The sequence below is a fragment of the Eschrichtius robustus genome, chromosome 19 (genome assembly GCF_028021215.1).
Source record: "Eschrichtius robustus isolate mEscRob2 chromosome 19, mEscRob2.pri, whole genome shotgun sequence".
In the NCBI taxonomy this organism is placed as follows: Eukaryota; Metazoa; Chordata; class Mammalia; order Artiodactyla; family Eschrichtiidae; genus Eschrichtius; species Eschrichtius robustus.
In genome coordinates, this window is record NC_090842.1 from 1,009,660 (window position 1) to 1,023,527 (window position 13,868).

At 53.6% G+C, this 13,868-nt stretch overlaps 1 protein-coding gene across 14 annotated transcripts in view; it reads left to right on the plus strand.

Moving 5' to 3' along the window:
* The window catches only part of ANKRD11 (ankyrin repeat domain containing 11), a 166,037-nt gene that overhangs the window by 123,828 nt on the left and 28,341 nt on the right, over positions 1–13,868 (plus strand). For 11 of the 14 annotated variants that reach the window (XM_068528192.1, XM_068528181.1, XM_068528180.1 and 8 more), the window contains one exon: positions 10,595–10,736. In XM_068528192.1, coding sequence (XP_068384293.1) covers positions 10,650–10,736 — 87 coding nt within the window. In that variant the 5' untranslated portion in view covers positions 10,595–10,649. Of the gene's footprint in view, positions 1–10,591; positions 10,737–13,868 lie in introns of all 14 variants that reach the window. The other 3 variants (XM_068528183.1, XM_068528187.1, XM_068528190.1) reach the window with 1 other exon arrangement.

Here is a 13,868-nt window from a genome sequence, read left to right on the forward strand (position 1 = left end):
TTCAAATTACAGTTTTCATTTTTTCCAGATATATACCCAGGAGTGGAATTGCTGGATCATATGGTAGCTCTATTCTTAGTTTTTTAAGGAACCTCCATACTGTTCTCCATAGTGGCTGCACCAATTTACATTCCCACCAGCAGTGTAAAGAGGGTTCCCTTTTCTCCACACCATCTCCAGCGTTTGTAATTTGTAGGCTTTGGTGACGGCCGTTCTGACCGGTGTGAGGAGATACCTCATTGTGGTTTTGATTTGCATTTCTCTAATAATTAGCGATGTTGAGCATCTTTTCATGTGCCTGTTGGCTATCTATGTGTCTTCTTTGGAAGAATGTCTATTCAGGTCTTTTGCTCATTTTTTGATTGGGTTGGTTTGTTTTTTTGATATTTTGAGTGTGTGAGCTGTATCTACATGGTGTGTGTGTGTGTGCGCGCACGCATATATACACACACATACACACAGACACAAACACACACACACACTCACATATATATTTTTTTGCCGCGCCACGAGGCTTGTGGGGTCTTAGTTTCCTGACCAGGGATTGAACCCGCGCTCTCAGCAGTGAAAGCGCAGAGTCCTAACCACTGGACCGCGAGGGAGTTCATGTTTATATATTTTGGATATTAACCTCTTTTCCGTTGTATCATTTGCAAGTGTTTTCTCCCACTCAGTAGGTTGTCTTTTTTATGGTTTCTTTTGTTATGCAAAAGCTTTTAAGTTTAATTAGATCCCCTTTGTTTATTTTTGCTTTTATTTCTTTTGCCTTCAGAGACAGAGCCAATAAAAATATTGCTATGATTTATGTCAAAGAAAGTTCTGTCTATGTTTTCTTCCAGGAGTTTTATGGTTTGTGGTCTTACGCTTAGATCTTTTAATCCAAATTTAGTTTATTTTTGTATATGGTGTGGGGAAATGTTCTAATCTTTCATCTTTTATATGTAGCTGTCCAGTTTTTCTAGCGCCATTTATTGAAGGGGCTGTCTTTTCTCCATTTATATTCTTGTCCCCTTTGCGGTAGATTAATTGACCATAGGTGCACGGGTCTCTGTCCTGTTCCATTGATCTAAGTATCTATTTTTTTTAAATCAATTAATTTATTTTTGTCTGTGTTAGGTCTTTGTTGCTGCACACAGGCTTTCTCTAGTTGCGGTGAGCGGGGGCTACTCTTCATTGTTGTGCATGGGCTTCTCATTGCGGTGGCTTCTCTTGTTGTGGAGCACTGGCTCTAGGTGCGCAGGCTTCAGTAGTTGTGGCACGTGGGCTCAGTAGTTGGGGCTCGCGGGCTTAGTCGCTCTGCGGTATGTGGGATCTTCCCAGACCAGGGCTCAAACTCGTGTCCCCTGCATTGGCCGGCAGATTCTTAACCACTGCGCCACCAGGGAAGTCCCTAAGTGTCTGTTTTTGTGTCAGTACCATACTGTTTTGATTACTGGAGCTTTATAGTATGGTCTGAAGTCAGGGAGCATGATACCTCCAACTTTGTTCTTTTTTCCCTCAAGATTGCTTTGGCAATTAGGCAAAATTTGTGGTTCCATGTAAATTTTAGGATTGGATTATTTGTTTTAGTTCTGTGGAAAATGTCAGACATATTTTGACGGGGATTGCATTAAATCTGTAGATTGCTTTGGGTAATATGGCCATTTTAACAGTATTAATTCTTCGAACCCAAGAGCATGGGATATCTTTCCGTTTCTTTGCATCATCTTCAAATTTCCTTCATCAGTGTTCTATAGTTTTCAGAGTATAGATCTTTCACCTCCATAGTTAAGTTTATGACTAGGTATTGGGTTGGCCAAAAAGTTCGTTCGGGTTTTTCTGTAGGATGTTATGGAAAAACCTGAATGAACTTCTTGGCCAACCCAGTATTTTATTCTCTTTGATGCACTTCAAAATGGGATTTTTTTTTTTTTTTTGCTTTTTCTTTCTGATAGTTCATTATTAGTGTATAGAAAAGTTACAGATTTGTGTCCTTAACTACTTAGGTCAGTGTTTCTGAAGTGTCCTGACAGCTTCTCATCATTTAGAAAAACAGTCTATTTCTGTCTTTGCCCTTAACAGACACCCTGGAAACGTGTTCACAAAATAACTCTTCATGAGATGGTGTGTGTGATGCCTCCTGATATTTTCTGTTCTGTGTTATTTCACTTTCTAACAAGTGGCTATTGAACATGCTAAAACAATTGTGGGACTGAGTGTGGTTCTGGAAACCCCCAGTAGGTGAGCTGTGTCTGCAGGGCACGTTCCCAGAGTTGCTCTCACTCTCATGTTTCTCCTTTGATGAAATGTCTCTTCACGTCTTTTGTCCACTTTGTAATTGAATGTTTGTTGTTTACAGTTGTTTTGATTGTTGTTTATTTTTTATTCATACGAGTCCTTTGACTTGTGATTTGCAGTTTGCCTTTTCATCCTGTGAACTAGGTCTTTCACTGAGCAGAAGGTTTTAATTTTGCTGAGATACAGTTGACCAGTTTTTCCCTTTGTGAATGGACGGTACTTCTGGTGTCGTGTCTAAGAACTGTTTGCCTAGCCCGAGGTCTTAAAGATTTTCTTCTTCTTTTTATTTTTCTACAATTTGTACAGGTTTTCATACTTTTTTTTTAAGATTTATACCTGAGTATTTCATTTTTATTTGACGCACTTGTAAGTGGTATTGTGTTTTATTTCTGTTTCCACATGTTCTTGCTGATTCGTAGACATGTGGTGGATTTTCGTGTGTCGATCTGGTATTCTGCAACCTTGTTGAGCTCACTGTTTCAAGGAGTTTGGTAGATTCCTTGCAATTTTTTAGTTAGACAGTCACATCATTATCACATAGAAAGTTTTATTTCTTCCCTTCCAGTCTGTTTGCCTTTTATTTCCTTGCTTCCTCATTCACTGGCTGGTGCTTCCAGCAAGATGTCCAGAAGCAGTGGTGGGAGGGCGGCCGTGTCCCGTGTCCCACCGTTAGGGGTGATGCTGGCCGACGATGCTGTCCACCTCCTGCTCGCTCTGAGGGGTTCTCTGGACCCTGTTGCGCCGAGAGTCTCCATCGTGAGCCTTGATATCTGTTAAATACTTTTTCTGCACCAGTTGTTAGGATTGTGTGATTCTTCTTCTTTGGCCTGTTAATGTGGTGGATTGCCTTGATCGGCTTTCAAACGCAGAGCCAGGTTTGCATGTTTCTGACACCAGCATAGCCGCACCGGCCTCTCTAGTCGCCTTCTCCATGTGGTGACCCTGTGGGGCCCCCTCTGGTCCCGGTGCTGGATCTTCCCCCCTTTTGTCCCGCAGCCGCCTGGTGGGTGGGTGTAGTGCCCGCCCAGGGCCACTTTTCCCATCCTGTCCCTCCCCAGGGCTGTCCTCCTCTGGGTTCTCAGTCTGCTCTTTCTCTGGCTTGTGCTTTTGTCTCCGTGGAGCGGCCGTGGAGGTGTGTGGACTCGTCCCTTGCTGTGCTCTTGGTCACCAGGTTGTGGGGCTCTCGGGGTGCCGGCCTTTCCCTGTCTTCTCCCCGCATTTATTCTGCAGCTTGGTCCCTTCTCTCTAAGACATCTTTTTCCTCCTCTGTTTTTAGCCGCCTTCACCCCCAGCTTCTAGAGCTGTGTGTTCACCGTTAATTGATCAGGTTTTCATTTCCATTCTGGCCGCAGTTACAGTGGCTTGTGTGCTCTGTGCAAGGGACGGGGGGGGGGTCTCGCCACAGGCTGGAGCCTTGAGCTGCTGCCCCATTGTGTCCAGGGAGCTGCACTTCTGCACAGGGCGTGGGGCCCCGTGAAGGGAGACCGTCCTGGGACAGGGTCTGGTAACTAGCCCTCCACTTTCTAAGCGCCTGCCAGGTGTAGCTGGTACATACCTTGTGTTTTAAACTTTACTATTGTGAAATGTAACATAATATCCAAAAGTCTGCAAAATAAAAATGTACAATTTCATTCTCACAAAAAAACACCCATGTGACCTTGGTGTAGAAAACTCCAGGTCACACTCCCAGGCATGACTGCCCATCCCACCCTCCTCCAGACGTTTACAATAGTCACCGCTTGATGTTTTTAATAGTCTTGTCCGCTGAGCGTGCATCCCTCAGCACTGTTTTCAGAAACTTAGGGAAGCATACAATGTACCTTTTTTTTGCCTTGACTTGTGAGATGGTTGGGTTGTTGCAGGCTCCCACAGGGGCCGCTGGGGCATGCGGTACAGGCCTGCATCCTGCGCTGGAGTGGCCTCTGGGTGTCGCCCCAGGAGCTGTGGGCTGTTGGGCGCACGTGCGTGCGCGGTGGGTCCTGTGGCTCTGCTCGCGCTCCCATCAGGGTGCGTCGTTTCCTCTGCTCTGCATCTTCGCTGATGTTCTGTAGCTTATTTTGGTTTTTGTTTGCATTTTCCTGTTGGTTAAAGAAGCTGATCATTTTTTCATCTGGATTTCCTCTTCTGTGAAAGGCCTGAGTCTCACTTCCATCTTTTGTAGTGGACGTTTTCTCTTTTCCTTACTGATTTGTGGGAGCTCTTTATAGATGCTGGATAAGAGATTTTTGTCAGTTATGTGTGTAGGAAATACTCTCTTCTCTTTTGTGGGAAGGTGACCTTTAATGAACCAAACTTGTTGTTTTTAAAGTGGTAGAATCTGGGCTTCCCTGGTGGCGCCTGCCAATGCAGGGAACACGGGTTCGAGCCCTGGTCCGGGAAGATCCCACATGCCACGGAGCAATGAAGCCCGTGAGCTACAACTACTGAGCCTGTGCTCTAGAGCCTGTGAGCCACAACTACTGAGCCCACGTGCCACAACTACTGAAGCCCGCACGCCTAGAGCCCATGCTCTGCAACAAGAGAAGCCACCGCCATGAGAAGCCCATGTACCGCAACAAAGAGTAGCCCCCGCTCGCCGCAGCTAGAGAAAACTCGCGCGTAGCAACGAAGACCCAACGCGGCCAAAGATAAATAAATAAATAAAATTTAAAAATGAAGTGTCAGAATTTTCAGACTTTGCCATTATGGTTAGTGTTTCCGGTTGTGCGGGCTCTTTCTTTACCTTGAGGTTGTGAAGGTGTTTCTCTACCCTGTTGTCCAGCAGCCTGTTCTCCTCTGGTCTGCAGTGTCTGGACTTGGGTTCTTTGTGGGGGTGAGTGGGAATCGCCTTCATTTCTCTGCGTGGACTCTGCCGGGGGGGCGCAGGTGGGGGGCTCCTTGGTCGGAACACGGGTCACCGTGCACATGCGCTTGGCCTGTCGGTTGGCCCTTGTCAGCATCAGGCTGTGTCAGTACGTTCTTCAGCTTTTTAACTTTGACTTTAAGTTTTTAAATTAGTATTTATTTATGCAATTTGAGGTCCTTTCCTTTTCATTTTAAGTTTATTAGCATGAGTTCTTTCTGTTTTTTTTGGGAAGGAAGATTTATTGATTGATTGATTGATTGATTCATTTATTTTTGGCTGCATTGGGTCTTTGCTGCTGCGCACGGGCTTTCTCTAGTTGTGGTGAGCGGGGCCTACTCTTCGTTGCAGTGCGCGGGCTTCTCATTGCGGTGGCTTCTTGTTGCGGATCACAGGCTCTAGGCGCGCGGGCTTCAGTAGTTTGTGGCACATGGGCTTTGGAGCAGAGGCTCAGTAGTTGTGGCACGTGGGCTCAGTAGTTGTGGCTTGTGGCCTCTAGAGTGCAGGCTCAGTAGTTGTGGCGCACGGACTTAGTTGCTCTGCGGCATGTGGGATCTTCCCGGACCAGGGCTCGAACCCGTGTCCCCTGCATTGGCAGGCGGATTCTTAACCACTGCACCACCAGGGAAGTTCCAAGTTCTTTCTTTTTTAAAGACCTTTTCCTTTTTTTTCTTACGCCAATTTGGGCTTCCGTACAGGAGTCATTTTATGGTTTCCCAGCCCCTGCTCCTGGTTTGCACTCATTGTTTCCTGACAGCAGGTACTTCCAGCTGGGTTCCCTCTGCCCGGGAGCCTCTGTACTGGTGCTCAGCTGCTGGGCCCTGAGTCCCTTACACACCTGGGGGTTCACAGTGAGGACCCCACAGTAAACTTTACTGAACTTTTACTGAAAAGTAACTATTTTATAAAAGAAAACAGAAGTTTAGTGAGAAGAGTGGCATTGTTTCATATAGCTGCAGCTCTTTCTAGTACCTGGCACCTCTACGCCATCTGTTGCATTCTGCGGTTTTGCTTAAAGTGTCTGAAAACGATCCAGCCTCTCACAGACACGTATAGGGAACAGGGAGTCGCCTGGGAGCCTCCACGTGAGGGTGGGTTCTCCTCCGACTGGACTCGGGGGATCTGAAGACCCTGGGGGCTCCCTTGTGAAGCACTGGTCCCCTGAGGTGTGTGGGTCTCCCCAGTGTGGATGGTCCGTGCTCACCACCAACCTCATTTGACCCGTCTTCAGGCTGGGTGCTAGGAAGCTAATGGAAGGGGTACAAGTTTCCCAGAATTCATGTGAAAGCTCAAATTTTATTGCTGGCCATAACTACTGTTAGTTTTCCTTGAGGCGATGGCCTCAGTTTGTTCATTTTTGAGAAAACGCCTACCAGTCCTTAATAATCATAGCTTGTCTGGGAGAGTCTTTCAAGCAGCAGTTGTGCCCCATGAAAACGCAGCCGGTGTGGCCACAGCCCCGCCGCAGCGGCTCTTCCAGAGCCCAGTGCGGTCCCGCCAGCCCCACCGTCCGACTGCTCAGAGTGTCAGGAGGACAGGGAGTAGGGTTTGCAGAGGGACAGAGTGGACGATGTTTGCTGCTTTATCGAGGCAGCAATAGGGACGCTGGCTGGCTCACCGCAGCCATGTGACAGCGGGTGCTGGGCCACGCTGGCCAGAGAGGGCTTGGGGCGCCCTGGGGCCCTCGGGTGACACCGATAGGCCACAGTCCCTTGTGGAGCCCAGGATAGTGCTCTGGGTGTGGTCTCTGTCCAGGGAGACCTTACTTATGGACACACAAATTCTAATTCCACGCAGTTTTTCTGGGTTACAAAATATTAGTCTTGATTTTCTTTGTCCCCCAAGGATTTAAATTCAGACCGTTCTTGGAGCTCAGCTCTGATCCGGCGGGAGAGGCTGGGCTGTGCCTGCGGCTGCCCTTGACCAACCCCCCACCCCCAGGCTTGCAGGAGGGGGAGGGGCAGGGGGGCTTTTCTGCAGGCTTGGAAGTGCCTTTCTTTTGCTGTTACCCTGGTTGCTAGTGTGGCTACATTTGGTGTTTGAGTCTGAAAATCGTTTTTTGGGACCCTTGCACTGAGGCCCCTGTGCGGGAGAGGCGGGGCTCAGTGGGCTCCTGCCCTTTGGCTGCGGTCCTGTCCTGGGCTGTTGTCTCTTGTTCCTCCTCGGGCAGTGTCTCTGCCTTGCTATGATACTGGGCTTTCTGGATCGCTTCTCTAGGACTTAGCGTTTTCTCTCGTTTTAAAATTTATGAGTCTTTTCTTCTGTCTCTGAATTTTTCTAGACTCTCCTGAAGCCAGGGTTGCTGCTGACTCTGTCTCTTTTGTAGCCCCTGCTCGCCCTGCTCTCGTGTGTGTGTGTCCCTCCGGGCCCCGCTGTGAGGGGCTGGGGTGGTGGTTCCTGCTGCGGGCCGCGCTCTCAGCCTCCCTCCCGGGTGCCTTCTCTGCCCCTGTGGTTGCAGCTTGTGGGGACCAGGCCGCTGGGGTGGGGGGTGGGGGTGGGGGGGGTGGCTGGCACAGGTCGGCAGGCGGTGGGCCCTCATCCCGCCCCATTGCGTTCCCTCCTGGAGCTGCTGGGCCGGGCTCTCCCTGTCCGTGGATTTGGGGCCCACGGTGCCGTGGCCTTTTCCACTCAGGTTCCAGCTTTGATCCCCATGAGGCCAGTAAAGTTGCCTTCAGATTCCCCCTCGTGTCTTGCTTTTTAGCTTGTCACTCGCACAGGCAGGAGTTTGCTGCACGGCGGGTGTGGCAGGGGTGCAGCCACCCATCTTCCTCAGGGTTAGTTTGGAGGGAGCCTCTTCCCCGAGCGTAGCGCCTCTTGCCCACGGAGAGGGACTCGCAGGGTCGTGTTGTGTCGGGAAGGAGGAGGATGCCATCCATGGTCGGGGCAGTCGCTTATTGCGGTGCCCGAGGGGCTGGGTCTGCCCGCGGCACTCAGAGCGCCTTTGGGGAGGAACACGCCTCGTTGTGACACGAGGCCTCTTGACAAGGATGTCTGTCCTGCCAGCCCCTCTGAATGGACGTCTCTCCGGGCCCAGGACAGGCAGGCGGGAAGGAGAGGCTGCCCAGCGGAGGGGTGCAGGGTGGTGTGGAGCCCGAGGGGCTGGGTAGCCTCAGGGAGGGGTCCCGCTGGGCAACTAGGGAAGAGGACAGAAGTGTGCCTGTGAGACCGGGACACAGCTGGGGCGGACCTGGGCCCGTCGAGCCCTGTCCCTCCTCAGGAGTGAGTGGAGACCTGGCACTCGGGGCCAGCTGCCAACACGGACGTCCTGGTGAGGCGCGGGCCTCCTCCATCAGCTGGTGGATCACGCCCAAAATGACGGCAGTGGCGAGTGTCTCCTGGTGGCAGGGACGTGCCAGAGCCCGGGTCGGAGACGTGCACGCGGTTGTAGTGTTGAAATTTCACGCCGACGACAACAGCGGAGCAGGAGGCGCTAGAGGAGCCGCAGGGTCTGCAGGTGTTTCCAGAAGCTGGGGGTGCGCCTGGGGGGGCCGCCATGGGCGCCGAGGCCCTGGAGGAGCAGGCCCCCCTCTTGGCCCCAGCCTCTGGGCAGCTCATGCAGGGCTTCCCAGGAAAGGCCAGAGCCGACGCGGGGCACTTGGTGACATCAGCTTTCGAGGCCTGGACCGGCCCTCCACGTGCCCTCCTGGTCTGGACGCGGCGAGGTCGGGGCCCAGCACTCGTGGGTCTGCTCGGCGTCCACTGCCTGGGCGCCACAGACTCAGGGCCTTTGCATCTGGGAGCAGGAGGGTCGAGCGTCCCATGGCTCCTTGTCTGGAGTTTCCATCTTGGGAGCAGGCAGTCAGGAGTTTTTTAAAAAATTTAACTTCCGGATAATCTTTAAATTTCTATGGAAGCATTGCTGATGAGTTCCCAGATAGCCCTGAGATTCAGCAGCTGTCCTGAGTCAGGCTCTGACATGCCATTCCTCAGTCTGAGACAGCCCAGTTTTGTAGAGGAAAACTGGAAGAGAGCTTGGAGTTCACAGTTTCAAGCACTGATAGGAAATCATTTCCAGCCACAGCCATGGGGAACGTGTGGAGGCAGACCCGGCCCACCTGCGTGGTGTACTGCGGAGGAGGTGTCAGGAGGTGGCGTGGTCCCTCCACTGACTACAGTTAGATGTGTGTTGGCCAGTGAAGAACCAAGGGGACACTCTGGGAACCTTTTATCCGTTCACGTGGAAAAGGAGACAGGTTCTCCGGAGGCTGGTGAAGGGCGGGTCGGAGCTGCCACTCCAGAACGCTTCTGAACAGTGTGTTTCCAAAACCATACAGAGTAGAGGCTGTTTAATTCCGGCTGAGTTACTTGCAGAAAACCTCGTCCAACACAGCAAGGCACCAGAGGTGTGATCTGGTTTGTATGAACTCTTTTCTGAGTCTGACTATGAGGAGGATGTCTGAGAGGAAGGCTTTCAGGAAGACGGAGCGGATGTGCTTTTCCCTGTTTCCTCTGCTAAGCGCAGCCAGCACCCCGGATGTGAGGCGTGGCGCAAGCACAGGAGGACGGGGTGGGGAGAGCTGTCCACGCCGGGCAGGGGCGGGGTGGGGCAGGGCGGGGCGGGTCAGCGTGGCCACAGGCAGAGACGACGCCACGCACAGGTGCAGAGAGCCTGGCTGTGCCGGCAGGGCCGCCAGGGAAGCACCGGGCTTGTCGGGAGCAGCAGGCAGGATTGAGAGGCGAGTCGGCCAGAGTCTCCGCCGGGGTCTCCGTGGGGAAGGCGGCGGGCGGAGTGGACAGTTCCGCGGGCTGTGGGGTGGTCTCTGGTTACCTAGTAGCTGGGATGCTTTATGTTCGGGGGAGTCACCGGCTTGTGTGTGAGAGGTAGGTGGGGTGGCGGGTGGTTTTGTGGGGGCTCTTTGCCAAGAAAGGGCTGGCCGTGGTGGGAGGGCAGTCTGTCCCCAGAAAGCAAACTGAAGATGCCAAAACATCATAAAATACAGAAAACACGATAAACACAGCCTGTGTCTTGGGAAATGCAGGGGCCAAGGCCTCAGGCCCATGTGCAGGAGTGGGCACCTGGCATCCTCCGGGCATTCCCCAGCGGTGTCACTTGCCTGCCTTCTGGACATTTTACTTGCGGGAGTTGGGGAGTTCGGGGTGCTGGGTGCTTTCTGAGTGGCAGAGTAGCCCTCATCCTGACCTTATGCTGGGGGTGAGGGCAGGGGGCCGAGAGGGTGGTGGGCGTGATCCCCTGGACCTTGAGGTGTGACCCTGCCCATGGGCAGAGGGTGCTGCCGCCGAACATGTGTGGCGCCTGACCCCCGGAGCAGGGCCCCGTGTGCTCCCTGGGGTTCTGCCGTGCTCCGTCGTGGAGGGTGCACGTGCCGCTGCCGGGGCTGCCTGCCGGGCCGGTGCATCAGGAGCGGCCCCTTCAGAAGGCTGCTGCATCCATGCATCGTGCATCACCGACTGGAGGCACCTGGGTTTCATGTGGGGTCACCGGACCTTAACCCCGTGTCCTCTGTTTTGAAGCAGACGGTTGACGATGAAGCGATGGCGGCGTGAATGAAGGCTTGGTGAGGAGGAAACGATGCCCAAGGGTGGGTGTTCTAGAACCCCACAGCAGGAAGAGCGTTCCCTGAGCAGCGACATGGTGGAGAAGCAGCCCGGGAAAAAGGTGAGCTCTCTCCTCCCCCACCACGCCACGTGGGCCTCGTCTGGGCCCGGGGGAGGGCTGGGGTTGTCTCTGTCGCTCGTCCCTCTGCAGTGGGCGACATCTGTGCCGGGAGACCCTCTTCGGGCGGCAGTGGAGGAACTGCTGTGGTCTGGGTGGCTGTGGAGGACACGTCTGGCTTTTTTAAGGATGTGTTTGTTATTTGGGGGCCAAAGTGGAGCTTTAACCACTAGGTCCGTGGACAGAAATTGCTGTCTGAGTGAACCCCAGTTCGGCCCCACGGTCTGTCCCTCAGGACCATGGGTTCCTGCCATAGGGTTGCTGGCAGACCGCATCTGACGGTAGCCATGCGAGTGGTCCTGACTTGAAACACTGCTGGGTAATTGTACTCCTTGTTTGCTTGTTGCCAATGTGAATAGGAAAATGGGTTGTAAATCTGCATCCTTGTGTCCTGTTAATGTGCTGGTGCCCTGGGCTCGGGGGTGTGTGCTGTGTGCTGTGTGCTCCACAATCTGTGACACCCAGTGTTCCCTCCAGACTGTTCTTAGAGGGAGCCCCAGGCTGGTCTGCAGGAGTTACAGACTCACAGGCTTCCTGAGGGAGGGCCCACCTGCAGAGGTGGCCTTGCCCGTGCTCTGCGTGGGGTGCTGTGGCCCGTGCCCTGGCCCCCCCTTGATCCAGGAGGACGCTCAGAGGTGCCCTCAGTGTGGAAGCTGGATGTGGCTTGTTGCCGCTTTGTCCCGCGGTTTTACGGGCAGGTCTGGGAAGAGGCCTCGGGCTCCCTGCTCCTCCCAACGCTGGGAAACTCTGGGAGCGCTGGTTCCCGGAATCCCAGAGGGATCCACCGAGGAGCGAGTAGGAGGCCACATCAGATGCTGAGTTCACAGGAAGGGTGTCAGGGGCTGGGGGCCGTGGATCCAAAGCCCCTGGGAGTCCCAGCTCCTCTCGGGGCTCCAGACAGGCCTTCTGGTGGCAGTGAAGGCGTCAGGGTATTGCCGTCCCGGGTGGACTCCTGCGGTCCCGGTGACGCTGGGGATTGCTACCTGTCTGTCTGCAAGGGCAGAGAGGGAAATAGAGAAAAAGGCCCGAGGAACAAGCTGTGCCTGGCCGAGGAGCCAGCCCCGCGCCCTGCCCCGCTCTCTGCGGGACGCCGGGCTGAAGCACGCGCCACCCGCCGCGACTCCCTCCCCTCCACAGGGCAGGGCCGTCCGCCCTGGGCGCTCCCCGGGCATGGCTGTGTGACACCACAGGTGTCCACGCAGGTTTTGCAGGGGAGGGACAGGCCAGGCCTTGAGAGAGAGGAGCTCCCTGACTGGAGGGGGGAGGGCAGCTGCGTTCAGCCAGATGACAGGGCCGTCCGTGGAGGAGGCCCAGGAGGTGCGCACGGAAGCCGCGGGGCGCGCGCCCGAGGAGGCCAGGCTGTGGCCGGAGCAGCGTGCAGAGTGCTTTTTCTGAGCGCTGTCAGCCAGCGGTCGGGCGTGGAAGTTTAAAAACAAATCTGTGGTAGAGTGGCATCAAAAATACAGACTCTTTAGGGATTAATTTGATGAAAGATGTGCGCCCTGAAACCTGCAGAGCTTTGCTGTGGGAAACTCAGGCAGGTCCAAGCCGCTGGAGAGGAGCAGGGCTCGCGGGCCAAGGGCGGCTCCATAGTGTTCAGACACCAGCGCTCCCCAAGCCCGTCTCACAGAGCCGTTGTGATGCGGGTCCAAGCCTCTGAGGGCTTCTGGGGAGAAACTGATAAGCTGCTTCCAAAGTGTGTATGGAAATTCAAAGGACCTGGCATAACCACAGCCATCTTGAAAAGGCAGGAGGGAGTCGGAGGCCCTCAGCCTTGGCTGTGAAGCTGCGGGGTGGTGGGGACAGGTGCACACCCGTCCTGGGGAGCAGGGTCCTCACAGGCACCCAAGTGTGTGCTCAGCTGCTTTTCTACAAGATGGGAAAGGATCATCTTTTCAGCAAACGAAGGTGGGACAGTCGGATCAACCTGTTTGCGCTGTTTTTGGTGGCTGATATAGAGTCCTCATTTCTACTGGGTTCCGTCGTTGTTGGTCATTTACAGATAAGCCTCAGTTCATCATAGTCGAGGTGGTTCCAGGGCAGGTGTGCGGGGTGCGGGTTAAGAGCGAGCCCTCCTCTCTCTGTACGTGGTGTGTGGGAGTTGACTGAGCATCCGTGGGGACACTGGTTGCTGGGCCGCAGGCTGCACCTGTTTCCCCGCCCTGGCAGTTTTCAGGGTGTGCCAGGGTCTGACACAGAGGTTGAACTGATAGAGGTTGAACCTGATAGAGGTTGAACTTGACGTCTAGATATCCTTTTAGCTTTGAGGAAATAAACACACTGTGGAGTGTGTACGGTTGGTCCCTGTGACGGTGCCTGGGTACTAACGAGGGGGGCTCAGCGAGGTCTGCCCCGCTCTGCTCTGGCTGAGGGTTAAAAGCTTTCGGTGAGCACTTTCAGTGAAGCAGAAGTGCACATTTCAGTTCTAGAACCTGGGATAACGATGATCCAGACCAGGCTCTCGGGACACCCCCCTCCCCCGCGAGCAGCCCCCGCGGTAACACCCTGCCCCCACCCACAGGGGACGCGGACTCGTGGCGGGGATCTCTGCTTCCTTTCGATGGACAGGCCCTTGCTGTTGGAAGGAGGCTCTTCCTCTGTGGCTGTGTGGCGTCCATCGGATGGACGTTCAAGCAGCTTGTGCCGATTCCTGTGCTGGTACATATCTGGATTCTTTCCAGTCCAGGTGTGATGTGGACATACATACACCGGGGTTTTTCTGTGGAGGCAGCAGATAGGGTTTAATAGTTCGTCAAAGTGACTGCACAGTTCTGCACCCCCGAAGCCTAGGTCAGGTGGACCCATCCGTGCTAACACTTGGTGATGTCAGTTTAATTTGCTTTTTTCTGTCGCCTACTGGTCTCCTGTACCGTCCTGCACACGCTCTCCGTCTGTGATCCATCTGGACTCATTTTTTGTTTTGTGCTGTAAGGGAGGGTCAAGGTTTATTTTTTTCCCTGTGGATGTCCACGTGGACATTGTCACTGGGAAGACTGTCCTTTCCTGCTGGCTTGTAGCGGAGCCCTTGTCACTAGTCAGGTGGGGCTCAGCTTCTGCTCTTTGCTCTGAACCTTT